We start from the raw sequence: 18,502 nt of genomic DNA on the forward strand, positions 1-18,502 counted from the left end.
TTTATTCCACTTATTTATTGTGTTTCTTGTTTTTTGATGATTTTATCCATGTAATTACTGTAAACTTCGTGTAAAAATGCTTTATAATGAAAGATTTATTGTGTCTGGAAACAAATTAATGTCATTTACATTAATTCTTATGGGGAAATTAATTCGGTGTTTGAACAAATTGGTGTTCAAATGGCCTTCTAGAACGAATTAAGTTCGATCTTCAGGGTACCACTGTATAGCTCTTTTTCACAGATGTCCACTACGAGCCTTGCTTTACTCATGTTACTCATGTAAAGCAAGGCAAGGTTGTGGAACAGTGCAAGCTGACAAGAGATCAGGGTATTTGGAAAATTATAAATACAATCACTGACACATGTTCAGCTGTTGAGATGGTGGTCTGGGCAAGGCTGGGGAGTATTATGCATGCAATGGTGGTGGTCACCTGACATATGTGGCAAGGAATTGTGGGCGTCGTGCCTTGCTGCTGTTTTAGCTCGTTTTTAAACATGTGTAGTGAGTCTGAGTCGCAGACGTTATCTTAGGTGCAACACTATTTATTTACACAACAGTACATAACATAACACAATCTACACTCGGGTCTCGAATGCCCATCCAGCCACGCTATGGCAGAACTAGACACGGGTCGCTATCTCGGTCCGGACCACAAGCTGGGTCCCGGACCGTGTGGCTCGAGGCTTCTTCTCCCCGACATGGATCTTTGTAACACCAGCACACGAAGAACTTCGAGCTCCTCACGGGGCCCTCGTTATATTCCCCCGGGCTGGGGCTGGCTCCGCCCTTCACCCCGCCCACCTTCTAGGTCTCTCAAGCTCCTTCTCGAAGGTTCCTGAGAGCTCCTTTAGACCACGTGACCGCCCCGCGATCCCCGTCCACCGGTGGCCCTCCTCCAATATCGTCCGGTCACGTGACGGCAGGTCAACCAGCGTATCATGCCCAAGGTAACCCTGGCTGGCTGACGCTCCCTCTCGCTACCTCACCGGGAGCCCGCACCGCACACTGCTCGCGGTGCCTCCACACTAACCAGCGCTCACCCAGGCCCCGCTAGGGCTGGTACTACATCCCATAACCCGGGCTGCACATAATGACAACACATTACCCGCCGTGGGTTCGTAAGCCCCGGCACCATACAGTGACAAGCACAGTCATTACATCTGTACGAGCCCAGCGATACGTACTTCGTGAAATGCTTGGAAGTAGAAATTTATATTAATTGGGAGTTACAAAACAGGCTTGAAGGCGTCCTGAGTGACACATTAGCGGCGTTCTTACCATGCACGGTTATCGGGGAGGACACTTCCCTCTGCAGGTCGCTGGCGTTGATGCTCGCAAAGCGGCAGGTCAAGTTGCCCGAATCGTAATAGTCGGCCACTTTTGAAATCTTCATGCCGTAGTCGAAGACGTTGCCATTCTGCAGAATGCGATCGACACATACCATGAATACAATTTGCATGGCGATGACGCTGCACCGTGATGACGCTGCAAATGCATTCGGTCGCCCACGCCATCCATCCAGCAGTCTAATTTGGGAGCAGCACCGTTAATCGATTGGCAGGTAGCGTGTGGTGGGGCAAAGGGTGGGTACTGCCACTATATTCCAAGTCGTCTGGCCACTGTGGAGGAGTAGGCCAAATACCGTCCTGAGAGGGGCTCTCTAGAGCTTTTCAAAAACATTGGGTCACGTGTGTTGCGGTACAGATTTTTAAAATGTCACCGCACGTTGCTTGATCTGGCCACATCACACAGCGGCATCGCCCCTGACTGGCAGCCTCTACCCGCCTGTGAGACACGGCTCCTGCACAATAGCTCTGCTTCATGAAACCGGCAAGGATACCAAATACATTACATCATTACCTCCATACTGTGCATAATACGATATTTGAAAAACAAAACGTTTTGCTGGCTGGCTCACTGGCATGCAGGTGACAGAGAGTAAAGAGAGAGAGATAAATGGAAAGAGAGCGAGGGAAGGCGACAAGCAGTGGGAGGGAAGGGTTAGGGAGAGGTGAGAGAGATTTAGAGCGAGGTGAGAGAGGTGAGAGATGGGGAGAGAGATAGCGGGAGAGAAGTGGGTGGCGTACAGCGGAGGGACGAGAGAGAGAGAGGGGACAGGGGAATAGAGAGACAGAGACAGAGCGAGCAATCGAGATACATAGCGACATGCAGCACAGAGAAGGCAAGTTAAAAAGTTTTGCTGGCTGGGACGGACGGACGGCCACGACCAATGGGCGCACGGATTGCTCGTTATTGTACAAAATAAACAGCGGAATTGTTGGCGGTGCTATGGGGGCCAGAGGAGAGGGGCTGCGGGGGACCGTGCCTCGTGCCACAAGGGCAACGCAAACACCAAAACTACAGTCTGTTCTTCTAGAGCGCGGTTGTAGTTGTGTTACCGAAGAACACCGCATTATCAAAAAATTACGTTATGATGAATAATATATAATATAGGGGAAAGCACAATCCGCGATAACACGTAAGATGTGTACGCAGGCCAAACAAAGACTGAGGCGTGAGGGTGCCATCTAGAAACATCCAGCAGCATCCCGCTTAGCACGATGCTATGCCGAGGCAGCCGTACGATCACTTATTCCTACTCGCACGACGTAGTTCCTTTCGCTCAAATGGCGTTATATCCAATTCGCATCCGCGTTATAAAAAATTTGTTTCTTAATACATTCATCGTGTTTTATCCGATTTGCCTCATGAAAACAACAAGACGCATTATACAGAGAACAGACTGCACTAAGTTATGTTACCATTGTCGTAACTTAAACTGATCCCAAAACTCCTTTCCCCATTTGTAGGTCATCTGTAACACATTCCCAGATGCAAATATCTCGCCATGGCAGCGTTCACTCACAAAATATGTAGGGAAGGTAGACCTGTGGGCAGTTTTGATATACACAACCGAGCACACGGTACACAGGTACCGCACGCTCACAGGTACCACGTGCTGATGTACCGCGCGTTTGTCTACCTTCCGTGCGTGCGTGCGGGTAGACGCATAGTTACGTTTGGGATGCGAGCTCGCGTTACACACCGACGCGTTTGGCCACGTCACACGTGCTTACTGCAAACAACTGCCGCAACGCACCTTCAGCTCGCCTTCAACGTTCGCTGAACGTGCCACGCGCGCCCCTCATACATCAGGGTATTTACGGAAAATGTTTTAATCCGTAACAAATACTTAATATATCGAGGACTGCAGAGCTTAAGGATTTGCCCGTGGCACCAACTCACGACCCCGTGGCTACTGCCTCGCGGCTCGCCGTGGCTCCTCGAGCGACGCAGCACCAAAACCGAACATCGTCGCGATTGCCGCCGTCGTTGTCGCAAAATCCTCATGACGTCGAGTGACTGTGTTGGTGATCATCTCACCTTTTTCCATGAGTAGATGCCCTGCAGCTCGGGATTTGCCGCCAATGTACAAGTGGCTTCGAACTGCCGTCCAACCATGACCACTTCGGGTGGATTCAACGTCGTGGTGAGCGAGTCGATGTCTGGAGAGGGTGTTAGGACAGGCGCGGAAAGCACACGCCAATAGTTCCACTTATGATCCGTCAGTAGAAATACATCTGAGACTTCTTTATTATTTTTTCTGATTGTTTACCCAGGAAAGCCTCACCGAGACTCAACGCTCCCTTTCAGGAGAGTCCTGCTAAATGTTCGCAGGATACTGCACTGCCGAGATATTAACTCCCTCGCCTAGTATACAGGAGGTCGTGGGTTCCATGATTTGGCGGTAGCGGCGGTGGTGGTTTTAGTGGTGGCGGCGGCGGTGGTGGTGGTGGCGGTAATGGCAGCGCTGGTGGCTCGAGAGATGACGAGCTCAGAAGAGGGCGCAGGGGGTCAAGAGTGGCCATAGCGCCGCGTGGGCCCACGTCCCACTCTGTCAAAATTCTGGAGCAGAAGTCGTGAATGTTGGGATGAGGGAGATGTGGGCAGCGGTGGTGTAGTGGCCCGAGTTCAATTCCTGCTCACAGCCAACATCATTGACGATTATCTGAACCGGTGCTGGGCCTCCCCTAGGTCGGCTCAGCCTCAAATGAGTACCTAGTGCGGCATGTAAACATCACCACTGGGAGACAAAGGCGACCAGATGTAGTGGTGGCCACCGGCCCCCTCTGGTACCATGCTGGCCTTCATAGAAGCTGCTACTCACGAACAGAACTTGCACCGACAGTCTGTTACAGGCTACACGGAGGGGGGGGGGGTCTTTGTCTCTAATGCTGGGATGAGCGAGATGTCGATCTCATATTCACACGGCTAATCAGAAGATGCGATTGGCGCCACTAAATTATTCCATATAGGGTAAGAGGAGGAGGGAGGAGCCAAGGGAGACTGGTGCGGGATGGGGGGTGTGGGTGGAGCCAGGAAGGTGGAGGTGGTAACAAAGGGCGGCGAAATGGACGGTGACGCCGTCTTTTAGTACCACCTTCACCTTCCTGGCTCAGCCCACACCCCAACCCCCCCCATTCTGCACCTCGTCCCCCTTGGCTCCTCCCCCCTCCTCTTACCCTATATATTAATGCCCCATCACAAAAAACTCCCACTACAGTTATTTTGCTGTGCCTTTTAACACCTGATGAAGGAAGCTTGTGTTGCCTCCGAAACGTCGTGATTTATTATTTTATTTCTATTATTTAATTTTTTATTTTAATTTTTACCTACGTGACTTTACCGAAAAAACCCTAAGAGTATGAATTTTTGCAGTCACGAAAGCTTCAAATCCATAATTAAATTATTCCACTCGTTTTTTTGTCCTCCCCCCGGGGTAATCCCCACTGCGCCTATCTCTGACGTCACGAGACAGAGAATACGTAAAAAAAACGACGCAACTATTTCTGATTTTAGCAGGAAAGGCCCCACTGAGCTGCCGGGCAGCTCTTCGCCAGAAGCGACCTGGCCACCACAAGCGAAAGCTCAACGAAGTGGATTGTGTGGAAACTTATAGCAGCCAAGCACTCTAAACACATGTTGATTATAAATGTGGAGGGGAAAACCGGAGGAGCTGGAGAAATATCCACGCAACCACGGGGAGTAGAGTACATGCAACTCCAAATATACAGCAGGCGTCAGGGTCGGGATTGAATCTACGACCTCCTGTATACCAGACAAGCTTTAAATCGAAATCAGACAAGGTAGTTAACGTCTCTCGGCACCGTTGCGTCTGCTTGGATCTTGCGCGGAGAAGCGCACCCCTTCCAGTTAAAGAGCGGCCCGCGGACACGGACACCACAGAGCTACCTCTGAGATCCTGTCGGGTGACCTTTGCTCCACATGCAGTAGGGGGCAGCACTTTGTCAACGTTAGCCTCTTTCATGAAGTATGTTTTAGGGGACCTTCACGTGCAACATATTGCATTCCTCTCAACATACAAAATACGATTGTGTCGCATTTAATGATACTCACAATTCACCACCAGTCGTTTTTCCGCGATCAACACTTGTTCCTCAGAGCCATTCACAAACACATTGCCCGAAGCAACGCAGGAGTAACTGCCTGTGCGATCGCGCCCCACTTTCTGGATGAAGAGCCAATTCTTCCTGGTGTCCTGCTCGATCGGCACGCCATCCTAGGGAAAAGAGGATGCTGGTTGAATGCCCGCAAGGCATCGTCACATCGCTCCCATCACACCTCTTAGGGCAGATGGTTTTTATTTAAATTGTATTTTTTACCAGGTAAGGCCCACTGAGCTGTCTCGCTCTTTTTCAGAAGCGACCTGGCCACAAATGATAGCTCAAACAAAGTGGCTTATCACCTGGAAATTTCTCGCAGCCAAACACTCTAAACGTATGATGTTGATTCTAAATGTGGAGGGGAACAACCAAAGGACCCTGAGAAAAATCCACGCAATCACAGGGAGAGAGACGCAAACTCCAAATATACAGCATGCGTTAGGGTTGGGATAGAACCCAAGACCTCCTGCATAGCAGGCGAGGTAGTTAACATCACACCTCCTAGGGCAGAGGTGCTTCGAGAGGTCACGCGAACCACCCCATTAGGGCCCCCCCCCCTCCCGGAGATACCCCTGGATATCTCTCGAAGGTACGCAAGACAATTCCCACGATGGCAGCGTGCACGTGGGGTTACCAGTGGTGCCATTGTGCGTGCGAGCGATTCTGGAGCCGTACGCCCGTCTGTCATATGCAAGAACCCGTGCCCTTGGCCAGCCTGGCCATCCTCAGGCTCTGCCCGTGCTCTCTCTCTCTCTCTCTCCCATACCGCATTTATTCCACTTCCATGTTATAAACGCTGGACCGTGCTCCAGAAGGAGGCGAGATCGAGAGCGCACGCCCCGCGTGCCGGGGCCAGCTTTTGCGAGCAAGCTACAGAACTGCGACCATTCACACCAACGTGCATCCAAAAAAAACCCAAAACGCACCGGGCACGAGTTGGTCAACTCGGGCCAGGGCGGGTATGCGATGGTCGGATACGCGGCATTCTGCTGTACCTCCACGGGCCCCTGTGCTCCCCTCATCCCACGCGGATGTTACGGGTGGGCGGGCGGCAGGGTGTTGGGTGCGGGGGATGGGGGGGGCGTGCACGGAGGCCGTTGGCGCACTCACTTGGAAGAACGCAATCATTGCCGGAGGATTGGCGTCTGCGAGGCACCTCAGCTGGACGTCGTCTCTCTCCTTGATGCCCAAAGGCGGCGATGTCACAATCAGCTCCACCTCCTCCGCGGGGTCTGTTGGGGTTTAGGGGGCCGCGTTCTGAGTTACAGCTCTGGCTCTGGCTCATCTGGCTCCGACTCGGGCTCGGCTCATGGGAATCCAGATCGTGGTTGAATGGATTTTGAGCCGTGGCTCACTCGAGCCATGGCTAAGAATTCGGTCTTTAGTCTCTGCACGCGGTTCAGCCACAAGTTCCTGCGCGCACGTGTGCTCTTAGCATGCTCTTAGGATGCTCTTAGTGTGCTTTTAGTGCACTCCCATGCTGTAACAGAGCTCATTCTCATCACGAGCACAATTGTACGAATGTATGTAAAACTCACCCTACGAAGCCAACCATTCTAATCGGAGGTGCAGGGGGGGAAGGACAACAAAGTAAACACAAAAATAAGTTTAAAAGTGCATAGCTCCCAGTATAGAGGAAATATGCACGATTCTGCTGCTGCTGATGCCACAGCGGTGTCACAGACATAATCAAAGCGCTGAACTCCCGGGGCGTGGTGATTGAAACCAGAGGGACAAAGTTTGTTCAGTTCCCTGTTGCCCCGCACCCCCTCATGTCTGTCCGCCCCAGGAGAGGACTCACAGTGCAGGGTGATGCGAATCTTCTCCGAGGATTTTGAGCGTGCTTGCCCGGGCATCTTGTAGTCGACCACACAGTGGTAGCTCGATATCCGGTCTGCCTTCTTGGGAACGTACTTCAAGGTGGAAGTGACGGAAAAGAAACCTTGGTCCAATTTTTGCGACGCGATCGAAATTTTGACGTCTATTTTGGAAAGAGAGAAAAAACGGACGAAAAGCTGACAGGCCGCTTGGCGTTAAAGCACCAGTCATGAAAGGGTCAAACGTCGATTTGCGACCATACGCTCGTGCACGGGGAAAGAAGGCAGTGGGGGCCCCCCGTGCCTCTCGTGCCTCCCCGAACGACGTGCAACAGCTGCGTTTCTCTGCGGCGCCCATGGGGGAGGGTGAACGCGTCGTTGCCCCCCCCCCCACCCTGGTGGGTACGGCGAAGCGCGCGCTGCCCCGTTAGAGCAACGCTCGCGCAGGGAGGGCGCAATTGACGCCACGAGCTCAAACTTTCTGCCGGTCGCTTATTGAATGCCGTTCAAGACACAAAGGCAGAGAGGGATCCTTCGTGAGCCAACTTAAAACATGGCCAATACTGTGATCCGTATTCACTTTGGGTTTGGCCAAATCGTAGTTTTATGCCGATACATATGCAATTGACTTCTCTGCCACCTGCCGCACCTGCAGAAGTGTTCAGAAGCACGTCGTCCTTGTACCACGTGATGGTCGGCCTCGGGAAGACATGCGCCACCGTGCAGTTGGCGATCTGCATCACGTGCGCACGGAGGGAACAAAGTGAGATGTGCATCGCTCGCACCACATCTTACGACCACGACGCAGTGGAGCGACACCTCGGGAGCTTCTCTGCGCCCCCCCCCCCCCCGCCCTCATCACCCCCCCACAGTAAACCGTGGTGGTCACAGCACAGTTCATGGACAATCAGCTCCACCTCCTCCGAGCCAATTTACTTCACAGGAAATTTAAATACTTGCTATTATGAATTTTTAAAGTTTTATTTACCAGGTAAGGCCCACTGAGCTATATAGCTCTTCTTGAGAAGTAACCTGGCCACATATGATAGCCAGTTATTGTAGCGGCCTATGTACTAACCGTAAATATACGCGGCGTCTGCTTACAGATTCCCTGACATCATTCGAAACGTAGTAGCAGGCCATCGTGTGCCGGCATCATGATCCACATTTGCCAAACTTGAAAAAAAAATGACATCACTCAACTGGAACGACGCACTGCGAGCAGGCACAGCTGACAAACAAATAAATGCCCCGCTCGCAAGCTAGGTGCAGAGACGTCTGGCAGCCACAGGGACAGCTACCTGGCAGGGTGCCCTTTCAAATGTGCAGTGGTTGTGTGTGGGAAGGGCTCTCGGATGCGGTGGCATAGAGGAGGGCGGCTCCACCGGTAAAAAACGCAAATCGGTCCATCTATTATTGAGCGGAGCCTCTCACCTCGGTCAGTTCTCCGGTCAGTTGAACTGGCTCTGCCGTTCCAGATATCTTCACGTCCAGTTCAGCTGAAACGATCGGAGGCGCACAAATCGACGTCATTGCAAAACTTTGACCCCATGTAGCGCTGGGCTTTCGGGACCGCCGCGGTGACCGATTGCCGCGCGTCGGTTCCATCGCTCCACCGCTCCGTTCCGACGGCAGAACCAAAAATAGTATCTCACCTCTGTTTCTACCACGCGTTCCGCTGAACAGGAGGTGATGGGCGGGGATCGGTGACGTCGTCGGAATCGTCAGCCGGGCATGACGCGTCCGAGACGTAAGGCCCCCGGTATAAGACTCGCGCATGAAGGCCTCTGCGAGCATCTGTACTTAGCGTCGTGATGCATTACGAATATCTTCAGCTAAGCTAATCCACAGGTTGCATGCGGTGGGGTAAAGTATGGGTAGTCCCACATTTTACAAGGCGTGCGATAATTCTCGAAGGGTGCGCAAGCATACACCTTCGAGAGCAGCTCGAGCGCTGCCTCGAGTGCAGGGGTCTGCAACCTGCGGCTCGGAGCCGCATGTGGTGGCTCTTTATGGACTCCTTCGTGACGTTTTTTAGACACGCTGTGGCTCTTAAAATATTGAGGTTTTTTTACAGAATTTGAAAAAAATTATTGGCGTTTCTTGTTATTTTGATTGCTGACCCCTGATCTAGCGCTACCTCTAGTGGCATGAGTAAGCCTTTGCAGGGCTGTGCATTCACTATAATTTATATACAGTCCCTCCAGAAAAACGCGGAGATTTTTGGTAATTGTTGCGGGCAAAAATCGTTGATTATGCGGCACGTTTTCTTAAAAAATGCGATGGAATATGCGGGATATTTATGCAATTTTATGCGATTAAATTGCGGGAACTTGCAAAAATTGCGGGAACTTGCAAAAACTGCGGTTTGATGAAAAAGAGAAAAAAAAGTGATTCCCCCAACACCCTATTCACTAGGCTACTACTTTAATGTAAAGAGTCATTTCTTATTACTTCCTATGATAAGCAAGCATACTACATCACAGAAAGTGCTGGGAATATTTAAGTTCTCATCTTGTTTTATTTCAGACCTTAACAAACAGATGGCTCAAACTTACAAAACATTGAGTCGAACAAGTTCTGTAGCTTTACAAAATGAATATGCTACAACTTCTGTAAAAATGAATAAATAAAATATTAAAAAATAAAATGTGTGCTTCCTGTTTTACAGAGGTAGCTATACAAAACAGACATCTTCTGTTAAAATAAGTGTTTTCAGTGCACAGTAACGTAAGCAATACAGTAACAGTACAGTCTTACAGTAATGTAAATTTACATACTACTAACAAAAAAGTGCAATCTTACAACTGTAAAGTTGCATAAACTCCTGAATAAAACTAACTACGTAGCCTCTAACACTTCATAACGTTCCCATGGCAACAGGGGAAATGGCTGCGCTTGTGTGAAGTAAACGCAACATTTTTCAACTTTCTGCTAAGATATATGTGACTTTTTGCAACGAAAATGCGGGGATTATGAAATCATGCAAGCCCGCATATTTTGCGCGCGGAAATCTGCAATTTATGCGGCGAAAGTGCGGCGTATTTGAAAAAACGCGCCCCCCGCATAAATATGCGGACTTTGGCTGATTTTGCGTGGAATCTTGCGATCGCATAATCGCGTTTTTCTGGAGGGACTGTATATACACATTTCAATTACCTGGTAAAAAAAAATAATTAAGTAATGTTATAAACTATAAAAAATATTTTACTAGGTAAGGCCCACTGAGCTATATAGCTCTTTTTTATATAAGCGACCTGACAACAAATGATAGCTCAACGAAGCGGCTCATCATCACGTGGAAATGTACAGCAGCCAAATACTCCAAACGCGTGACGTTGATTCTAAATGTGGAGGGGAAAACTGGAGAACCCGGAGAAAAATGCACGCGACAACGGGGAGAGAATAATGCAAACTCAAATTATACAGCAGGCGTTAGGGCTGGGATCGAACCCACGACCTCCATGTATACCAGGCGAGGGCGTTAACATATCGCCACCATGGCGCGTTCATTCCATACACCGTGCTGTGACGGTCATCATCGTAGGCAGTATTCATGGGCGTGGCCCTGTCGAATGACGCCCACGTCGGAAGAGAGAGGGCGCTTTAACGACGGGCGCAAAGCCGACGGGAAGTGAACGTGAGCGTCAACCACAGGGGGGCTCTCTTCTTGTTCACAAACGGCTATCGTTTAAAGTTCAGCAACACCGACTCGTCGACTCTAACGGAAAGCATCAAGACCACTTTTCCCCGTACAGGCAAACCTCCCATAGCGCTCGGGATGCGTTCTGGCTACACGAAGCGCTATGACGAAACAATGCTATAGGAGGTCACTACAACGTGGTTTCAATCGAGATGCGTTCCTTACCGCTATATTTTTTTGTTTAACCTTTGAGCAATATGAGGACTTCGTCTGGGTATATGTAACAGCCCTAAAAATGATACTGTACACATGATAAGTGTATGAAGGCATTTTAAAGATTAAAAAATAACTTTTAATGATGAAATGAAAAAAATACATTAAGTTATATACTCACCAGTGCATTCGACCGTAGCTTGTGTAAGATTAACCACGGGCTGCTGTAAACACGTTCCGCGGGAAGCTGTATTGTACTAAATATTGGGATTGATAGATCCACGGATCGCTAATGAATCGATGCTGTGATTAACCCTCAATGAATCGATAATCTAACGTGGCTGTCGGATCGACCGCGAGCAAATTCGATAACAGACACCTGATTCAGGTTCCACAAGACTATGTATGGGCACGGGCACGCCCCTAGGGGCGAAGCCACGCCCAGTTCCATATATGGGGGCGTGACCCAGAGAGCGTAACAGCAGCACAGCATGATGAGAGGCAGCGCTATAAGAGGTATCCCAATATCAGTGTCAATTTCTGCCGGAACCATACCTGTCAACCCCTTATCAGTGCCTACCTTATTACAGACCAATTCAGACCTTATTGGTCAAACCGTGCCATTATAAATCTCAACGTTCATCCTACAAAGTCCCATCACAAGGGAGAAACACGAACAAATAAGACGAATAAATATTGCCCGTATTTAAACGGCTGTATACCGTATGGACCTGAAAACTTAATTTCCCTGTACATTAATACGGGGTAAACCGTATGGGTTGACAGGTATGAGGAACAATCCGGAACGCTGCTCCGGGAACGTGCGCGGCATGCATCATCTCACCTGACTGTTCCGAACCTGTTTATAGGATTAAAGACTCAAAGAGTACAATAATGTAGGCTTTTTATCGATAGACGTACCTTCTACCCTAGTGGTAGTGCCGTATGCCAATAATCCCTATTCCAAGCTGAGATTTTTATTTACACGCTATCTTTTTTTATGACGCGCATTGCAATTTGCTCCGCTGTAAACAGACTCGACAAACTGCACAAGATCGCCCGGCCAGCCGGCCCAGCGGCATTCTGTGTAGAGTGAATGTCGAATGAGCAAAATGAAGCTCTGGCGAGAGACTCACAGTAGACGAAGACCTTGGTCCTTCCCTCACTCAGCCCATCGGGTCCGGCAGACACCTGACAGGTGAATGGGCGCGAGTCGATCGGTAAGGCGCTGTCGACCACCAGCGTGAACTCGTCTTTGACGGAGACGCGGCCCAGGTAATTTATGACGTTGTCGGCCTTCTGTATGCCCCCCCCCTTGTAGTAAATTCTTGTCCGCGTCGTTCCGTCCCTCTGCAATCGCAAAACGCCATAGCAGAGCAACCGACGCAGGGCCCTTATTGTACCGGACCCTAACACAGCAACAAATATCATGAAATTAAACACAATTATAAATGTTTTACCAGGTAAGGCTAACTGATCTATATAGCTCTTTTTTTTTCAGAAGTGACCCCACAAATTATAGCTCAAAGAAGTGACTTATCATCACGTGGAAATATATAGCAGCGGGGAGAACACGAAAACTCCAAATATACAGTCGTCTAGTTCGGGATCGAACCCACGACCTTCTGTATACTCAGCGAGGTCGTTAACATCTCGCCACCCATAGAGGGCTACCAGGAGGCAGTTGGGCGAAGCGTGAGTGCAATGCCGTGTGGTGCCGCGGGCAGGCTGCTCACGCCCCCCGCTATTGTGCGAGGGTCCCCCGCTTGCGCTGCTCACTCACGATGAACCAGCCGAGATCCGGATCATCGATGTTGGAGCGGCCGGTCGCCACGCTCCAGGAGCACGGCAGCACCAGCTGCTGCCCGACCACCACCTCCACCAGTTCTTCCACCACTATTTCAATGTTCGCGGCATCGACCACGGCACCTGCGAAATGGCACCGTGTTTGAACTACGGGATGCACGGAGACGGGAGCGCAGTGCGATGCGTTTCTGCACAGCAACGTGCAGGACAGGAAGGAGGCGTTCGCAGACAATTTCCGCGATTATTTTTTTTAGGTTTTCTCACGTAACGAGGCCCCCAACACAGCCAAACAAATGGCATTATCACGCGGCACACAAGCGTTCAGCCACGGGCCGATCATCGTCGCAGCTCACAGTCGAGTGATAGACATCTCAACTTTACCAACCCATACTAACCAGCGTGGCGAAGAGCGGTCGAACTGTCATGACCGATACTACCGCACCTCCAGTTAGCACGGTTGGCTACGTATGGTGCGATACAAGTTCAACATACGTACGTACAATACAGACGTTGTGGAGTGACTCAGAGAGTGGGGACTGTGGGGGGCTGGTTATGTTCTAACAATCACTGCCAGCAACGACTGTTCAAGATGGTCGACATTATTGTGTAATGGTGTTTGGTGGTGCTCCTATCACAGGTCAATTTAACCTCAAATGAGTACCTGGTGCGGTGTGTAAACATCGCCACTAGGGAGATGTGGTGCTTGCTACCCACACCTATTGTGTGCCATGTCGGTCTTCTACTTGCTAACAGCATTTGCCCCAACAGCCTGTCAAGGTTATAAGGGGGATTCATATTATTGGGTCTTTCGATAAAGTCACGTAGATAGGTTAAAAGGACCTATCTCTGTGAACCTATCTACGTGACTTTGAACCTATCTACGTGACTTTACCGAAAGATCCAAGAATATGAATTCCTGCGGTCACGATAGCTTTAAGTCAAGATATAAGGAGGATCTTTGTCTTTGGGGATTGCTACTGGTTTCTTCATGTTAATAACAATAATTAATATATTATATATCAATACCTTCACATTTATGTATTTGCGTATTTATCCAGGAAAGCCACGCTGAGTCCAATGATACATTTTTTAGGAGGGTCCTACATTGGGTTTTTAATTGTATATGTTTTAGATGTTAATGATGAGTTGGGTCTTATACAAATGGGAGGAAACCAGAGCACCCGGAGAAAGCCCACAGCTTGCGCGAGGGGGCAACGGTCTAGCCCTGCGCATATGTCAACAGATGACAGTTACACAATGGGACCTTTTTGCCAGTATTGAAGTATGAAAAAATAAGCATAGGTTTTACCATTTCTGGCAATAAAACAGGTGTTAAGATGTTCAAACGCGAAATAGATACCTTTTGCAAGGAATCAAGTCTGCATAAAGCACACGTACTTATTGTGAACATGCAAACAAAACATGTTCCGATAATATATGCAGTCTTTGAAACTGATTGGCCAAACTAGAGACAGCCTTCTTTAGGGCCTAGTCTCACCAGTGGCAGACCAGAGAACGCAAAAAGATGAACAGTACAAGGACAATGCACTATCAGAGCATTTATAGCTCGGGATGAGCAACTACAAAATGGGACCTTTTTGCCGGTATCAAAGTGTAATAAACGACTTCCACGACGACTCTTCACTGGTGTCTTTTATTCAACAGAATGTCTGCACAACTCCGCGCTCTCTCTCCCTCGCTTCCCCCGCTGCCTTGACGATCCGCCTCCGTCTGCTGCCGCGGCACGCCTCTCCCTCTCTCTCCGTTCACGCCGCTAGCTGGCGGCGTGCCCGGAGGAGATGATGCTTCGCTGGAGGTTCACCGCGTAGTCGTTGGCGAGGAGAGGTAGAGCGGCGATGCAGGCCGGACCCGAGGCTTCCTACACCGACCTCGAGTCCTCTCCTGCCTCCGCTGATTTGCTTCCCGGCGGAGCTGAGCTCCGCCTACAGCCACGCCCCACGTGGAACCCTCTGGATGGTTTCTGTATATTCTCCGTTGCTCTGCCCGTTACCTTTGGCCGAGATCGAATCCGTACTCCAGATTGGATTCTGGTTACCATGCAGATGTCCCCTGTAACCCCCCCCCCCCCCCGAGGTGGCGCTCTCTCATTACAAAAGTATGAAAAAATAAGAATAGGTTTGACCCTTTCTGACAATTAAACAGGTGTTAAGATGTTCAAACACCAAATATAAACCTTTTGCAAGGAATACAAATCAGCATTAACCACACGTACTAGTGGTGAACATGTAAACAAACACGCTCTGATAATATATACTTTGTCTTTGAAACTGTCTTGGTCTACACCAGATGACGATTAGTCCACTTCTGTACCGCCGTCTCCTGGCGTGCCACGGCATGTCACCTTTTCGACACCCACGCAGAAGGGGGTTTCACAACGTCTGTGTGTGCGGTGATCCACCAACCCTCGCCGCTGCCTCCACACGGCGCTGGTTCACAGCTGACACATGCGCCGTTGTGACTGCTGGCAGAGGGGTCGATCGCAGTAGATTGACCCGCGATCAAACGAGTCGCCTCTTGCCATCGGTTTGGCCATTGTGCAGCACCCAGTGGCGTAGTAACGATATTATAAGTTCAGGGAGTGCGGCAATCGGTCAGATGGGGCCCCAATATTTGATTTGTCTCGTATGTTCGCATCTAGGCTATTAAATATCGCGGCTCCTCTTGCCTAGTCACATCATCGTTCCGATCAAGGTCTCGACCATTTAACGCTGTAGGGGGCGCTCCGTCTTTGGAAAATACAGCCACGACAGCTCTGCTTGTCCACCTGGTTACACTTTGACAACTACATAGAAACAAACATGCTATGCACAATTTGCGGAAGCCAAACGTTACTGCTCGAAATCAATTAATATTAAACAGCATTTTCGTGGAAATAAATTTAAACCGCGTTTTAAATAAGTTGTTGTTCTCGTGGTGGTTGTCAAGGGGGCCCCAACTCGTAGCTCTGCCCCCATGCTCGTTACGCTACTGGTGGCATTGCCATTGGGTCGAGTCGAGGTTCGTGTAAAATGCCTCCTCTGCCTGTCAGGGACTCGTTGCTAACAAACAAAAAATAACTCAACATTTCACGAGCCGCAATGCAATGTGAAGAGTATGCTGTCCTTAATAAACGACGTCACGAAGCAGTCCTTAAAGAGCCGCATGCGGCTGGTTGCTGAGCCCTGGTGGCCGAATCGCTAAAACGAGACGAACTCTCACCTGAAGCCCTCTCGTCGTGGCCAGCCGACATTGCTCGACACGAGCATTGGCCTTCATGCGCGCAAGAGTATCACGTGGTGTTTTAATGAATGGACTTCTCGTCGGGGCTGTTTAATTTGCCATCAGCCGTAACGAGAATCAGAATTTGTATTTTTATGGAGGTATCCGATGAGCTATGATATCAGTGTTCTTGTTTATCTTGAGGTTCACAACATGATTTCTTGCGAGCCACGGATCGGCCAACACTCACCGAGTATATGAAGGCCTACCCCCGCACTCCGTGTTGATCATGGGGTTGTTTGACCATACCTCACCATTTTGCGATCAGAGCGGGTTGATGTAGGGCCAGGGGTCGGCAGCCTGCGGCTCCGGAGCCGCGTGCGGCTCTTCAGGGACTGCTTTGTGACGTCATTTATTAAGGACCACCGTCTCGTATTCGCCACACGGTGCATTGCGGCTCTTGAAAATATGACGTTTTTTTTAACCAAATTCCGAAAAATTACTTCTTGTTTTTTTGGTTGCTGACCCCTGATGTAGATGAATGATATACAGAGCAGTTTTTGCAACACAAAGTGAGCAATGATTTGAAGACAGACCAGGATTTAAGAAAACAGACAAGTAACAACAGGAGGGCTTTTGGACCACACACGCTTTTCCAACGAGGAGCAATTAACCAATATGGAGGTATCAATCGGTGCGCATTGCCTGTATGATCGCACCCGTTACACAAAGGCGCACGCTGGCGACGACTCCGGCACGAGAGCTGAAACGTGGGCCAAGAAGCACGGAGAGGTGCATGTTGGGGATCTGTTCATCATCAGCCATGCTCAATTCACTAGTGGATGAAGGCCTGCCCTGCTCTTAACAGTCAATATGATGCCGTTCAGCTGCGTGTGTTCTCCAATCCACGCGCCCATATTTCTGTCTCTCGGCATGTCTATGTTGAACTTCTTTCGCATCGTACGTAACCGTGCTAATCGGAGGTGCGAATACTAAGCCTGTATCTCTTCACCGTTTTATGCGCACTCTGATTATTGGCGCGCCATGCTGTGGCCCATATACCATTACAGTTTTATTGCAGTCGTTATTGTTTTCTGTTCAGGAACATCGCCTACTAATGCCCGTCTTTAAGGGAAGTTTTATTGACGAATGTGCTGGGTTTTTGTTTCTATGTTGGCCCACAAAACGAATCTGAACTCTCATCACCAATTTTCCTAAACTTTTTATTTTACCAGGTAAGGCCCACTGAGCTATACAGCACTTTCACAGAAGCGACTTGGCCACAAATGATAGCTCAACGAAGTGGCTCATCATGGACATGTTTTGTAGACAAATACTCTGGAGGGAAAACCCGGAGGACTCGAATAGAAAGCCACACTATCACAGGGACAGAGACATACAAACTATAAATATACAGGCATGTCTGTTGAACTTTTTTCGCGCCGTACGTAGTCAAACGCGCTAATCGGAGGTGCGAGTGTAGCACAACACAAAAAGCAGTTTCAGTGTCGGCATAAAACCCACGACCTCCTGTATACCAGGCGAGGTAGTTAACATCTCGGCACCGTGACACCCATACATATCCGTAACTTCTGTAGTATAAACACGCGCGTGTGTCAATGAATCAGAACACCTACTACACGGCACTGTACATGATCGTCTGAACACAAGCAAATGCGGACACGAGCATCACACGTGCCGTGTATAATCACACGACGCTGGCAATGGTGATGTGTATTGTAAAAGGCAAAACTTACTCGACAGAGCCAACAGGATGAAGATACGCGCAGTGATGCCAAGTTCCATTTTTGTAAAAGCGAATGCGGGCTCCTCGGGTGTTGCGGCAGAGGGCTTTAGGAGAAGGGTTCAATACCGGGAGGAAACTGGGGATAGGTTTCAGGGTGAACGTCGTCAAAGGGCGATGAGGTGGCGAGGGTGTGGCGGTGCAAGGTGCAGCCCCTCCGAGTTGCCACATAACCGTCGGACTCCTCGCGCGTCACGGCTCCACTCCCTCCAAGGGCTGCTGGCTTAGTGAGCAGTGATATAAATGTGGTGTTGGTGATGATGATGATGGTACAGTACCGTATCCTCCGGAAAGTAAAACGCTCCGGAAAATAAGCCGCATCTCGAAATGGTATGCGCGCCATTAAAGTCGCACTAATCTGGTCGCTCTCACACGCACATTGCTACCGGATTAGAAGACGCGCACCCAACTTGATTTATTTGACGGAAAAAAGCGAGTTTTTGCGTCGGAGAATCCGCTAACTGTGATCGTAAATTTGATGGCAATTATTACAAATGCACACCCATGACTATAAGTGATTGGTGATTTGTGC

At 49.6% G+C, this 18,502-nt stretch overlaps 1 protein-coding gene across 1 annotated transcript in view; it reads right to left on the reverse strand.

Moving 5' to 3' along the window:
* LOC133341991 (CD166 antigen-like) overlaps positions 1-18,115 on the reverse strand; it is a 30,004-nt gene extending 11,889 nt beyond the window's left edge. Inside the window, exons 1-10 of the mRNA XM_061550842.1 lie at positions 17,924-18,115; positions 12,925-13,070; positions 12,278-12,491; positions 8,720-8,784; positions 7,935-8,019; positions 7,270-7,449; positions 6,579-6,700; positions 5,422-5,584; positions 3,388-3,509; positions 1,282-1,420 (exon numbers count right to left, since the gene is read on the reverse strand). Coding sequence (XP_061406826.1) covers positions 1,282-1,420; positions 3,388-3,509; positions 5,422-5,584; positions 6,579-6,700; positions 7,270-7,449; positions 7,935-8,019; positions 8,720-8,784; positions 12,278-12,491; positions 12,925-13,070; positions 17,924-17,972 — 1,285 coding nt within the window. The 5' untranslated portion in view covers positions 17,973-18,115. The remainder of the gene's footprint in view (positions 1-1,281; positions 1,421-3,387; positions 3,510-5,421; positions 5,585-6,578; positions 6,701-7,269; positions 7,450-7,934; positions 8,020-8,719; positions 8,785-12,277; positions 12,492-12,924; positions 13,071-17,923) is intronic.
* Positions 18,116-18,502: the final 387 nt, after the last annotated feature.

This window comes from Lethenteron reissneri, chromosome 13 (genome assembly GCF_015708825.2).
Source record: "Lethenteron reissneri isolate LAM-NWPU_2019-01 chromosome 13, ASM1570882v1, whole genome shotgun sequence".
NCBI lineage: Eukaryota > Metazoa > Chordata > Hyperoartia > Petromyzontiformes > Petromyzontidae > Lethenteron > Lethenteron reissneri.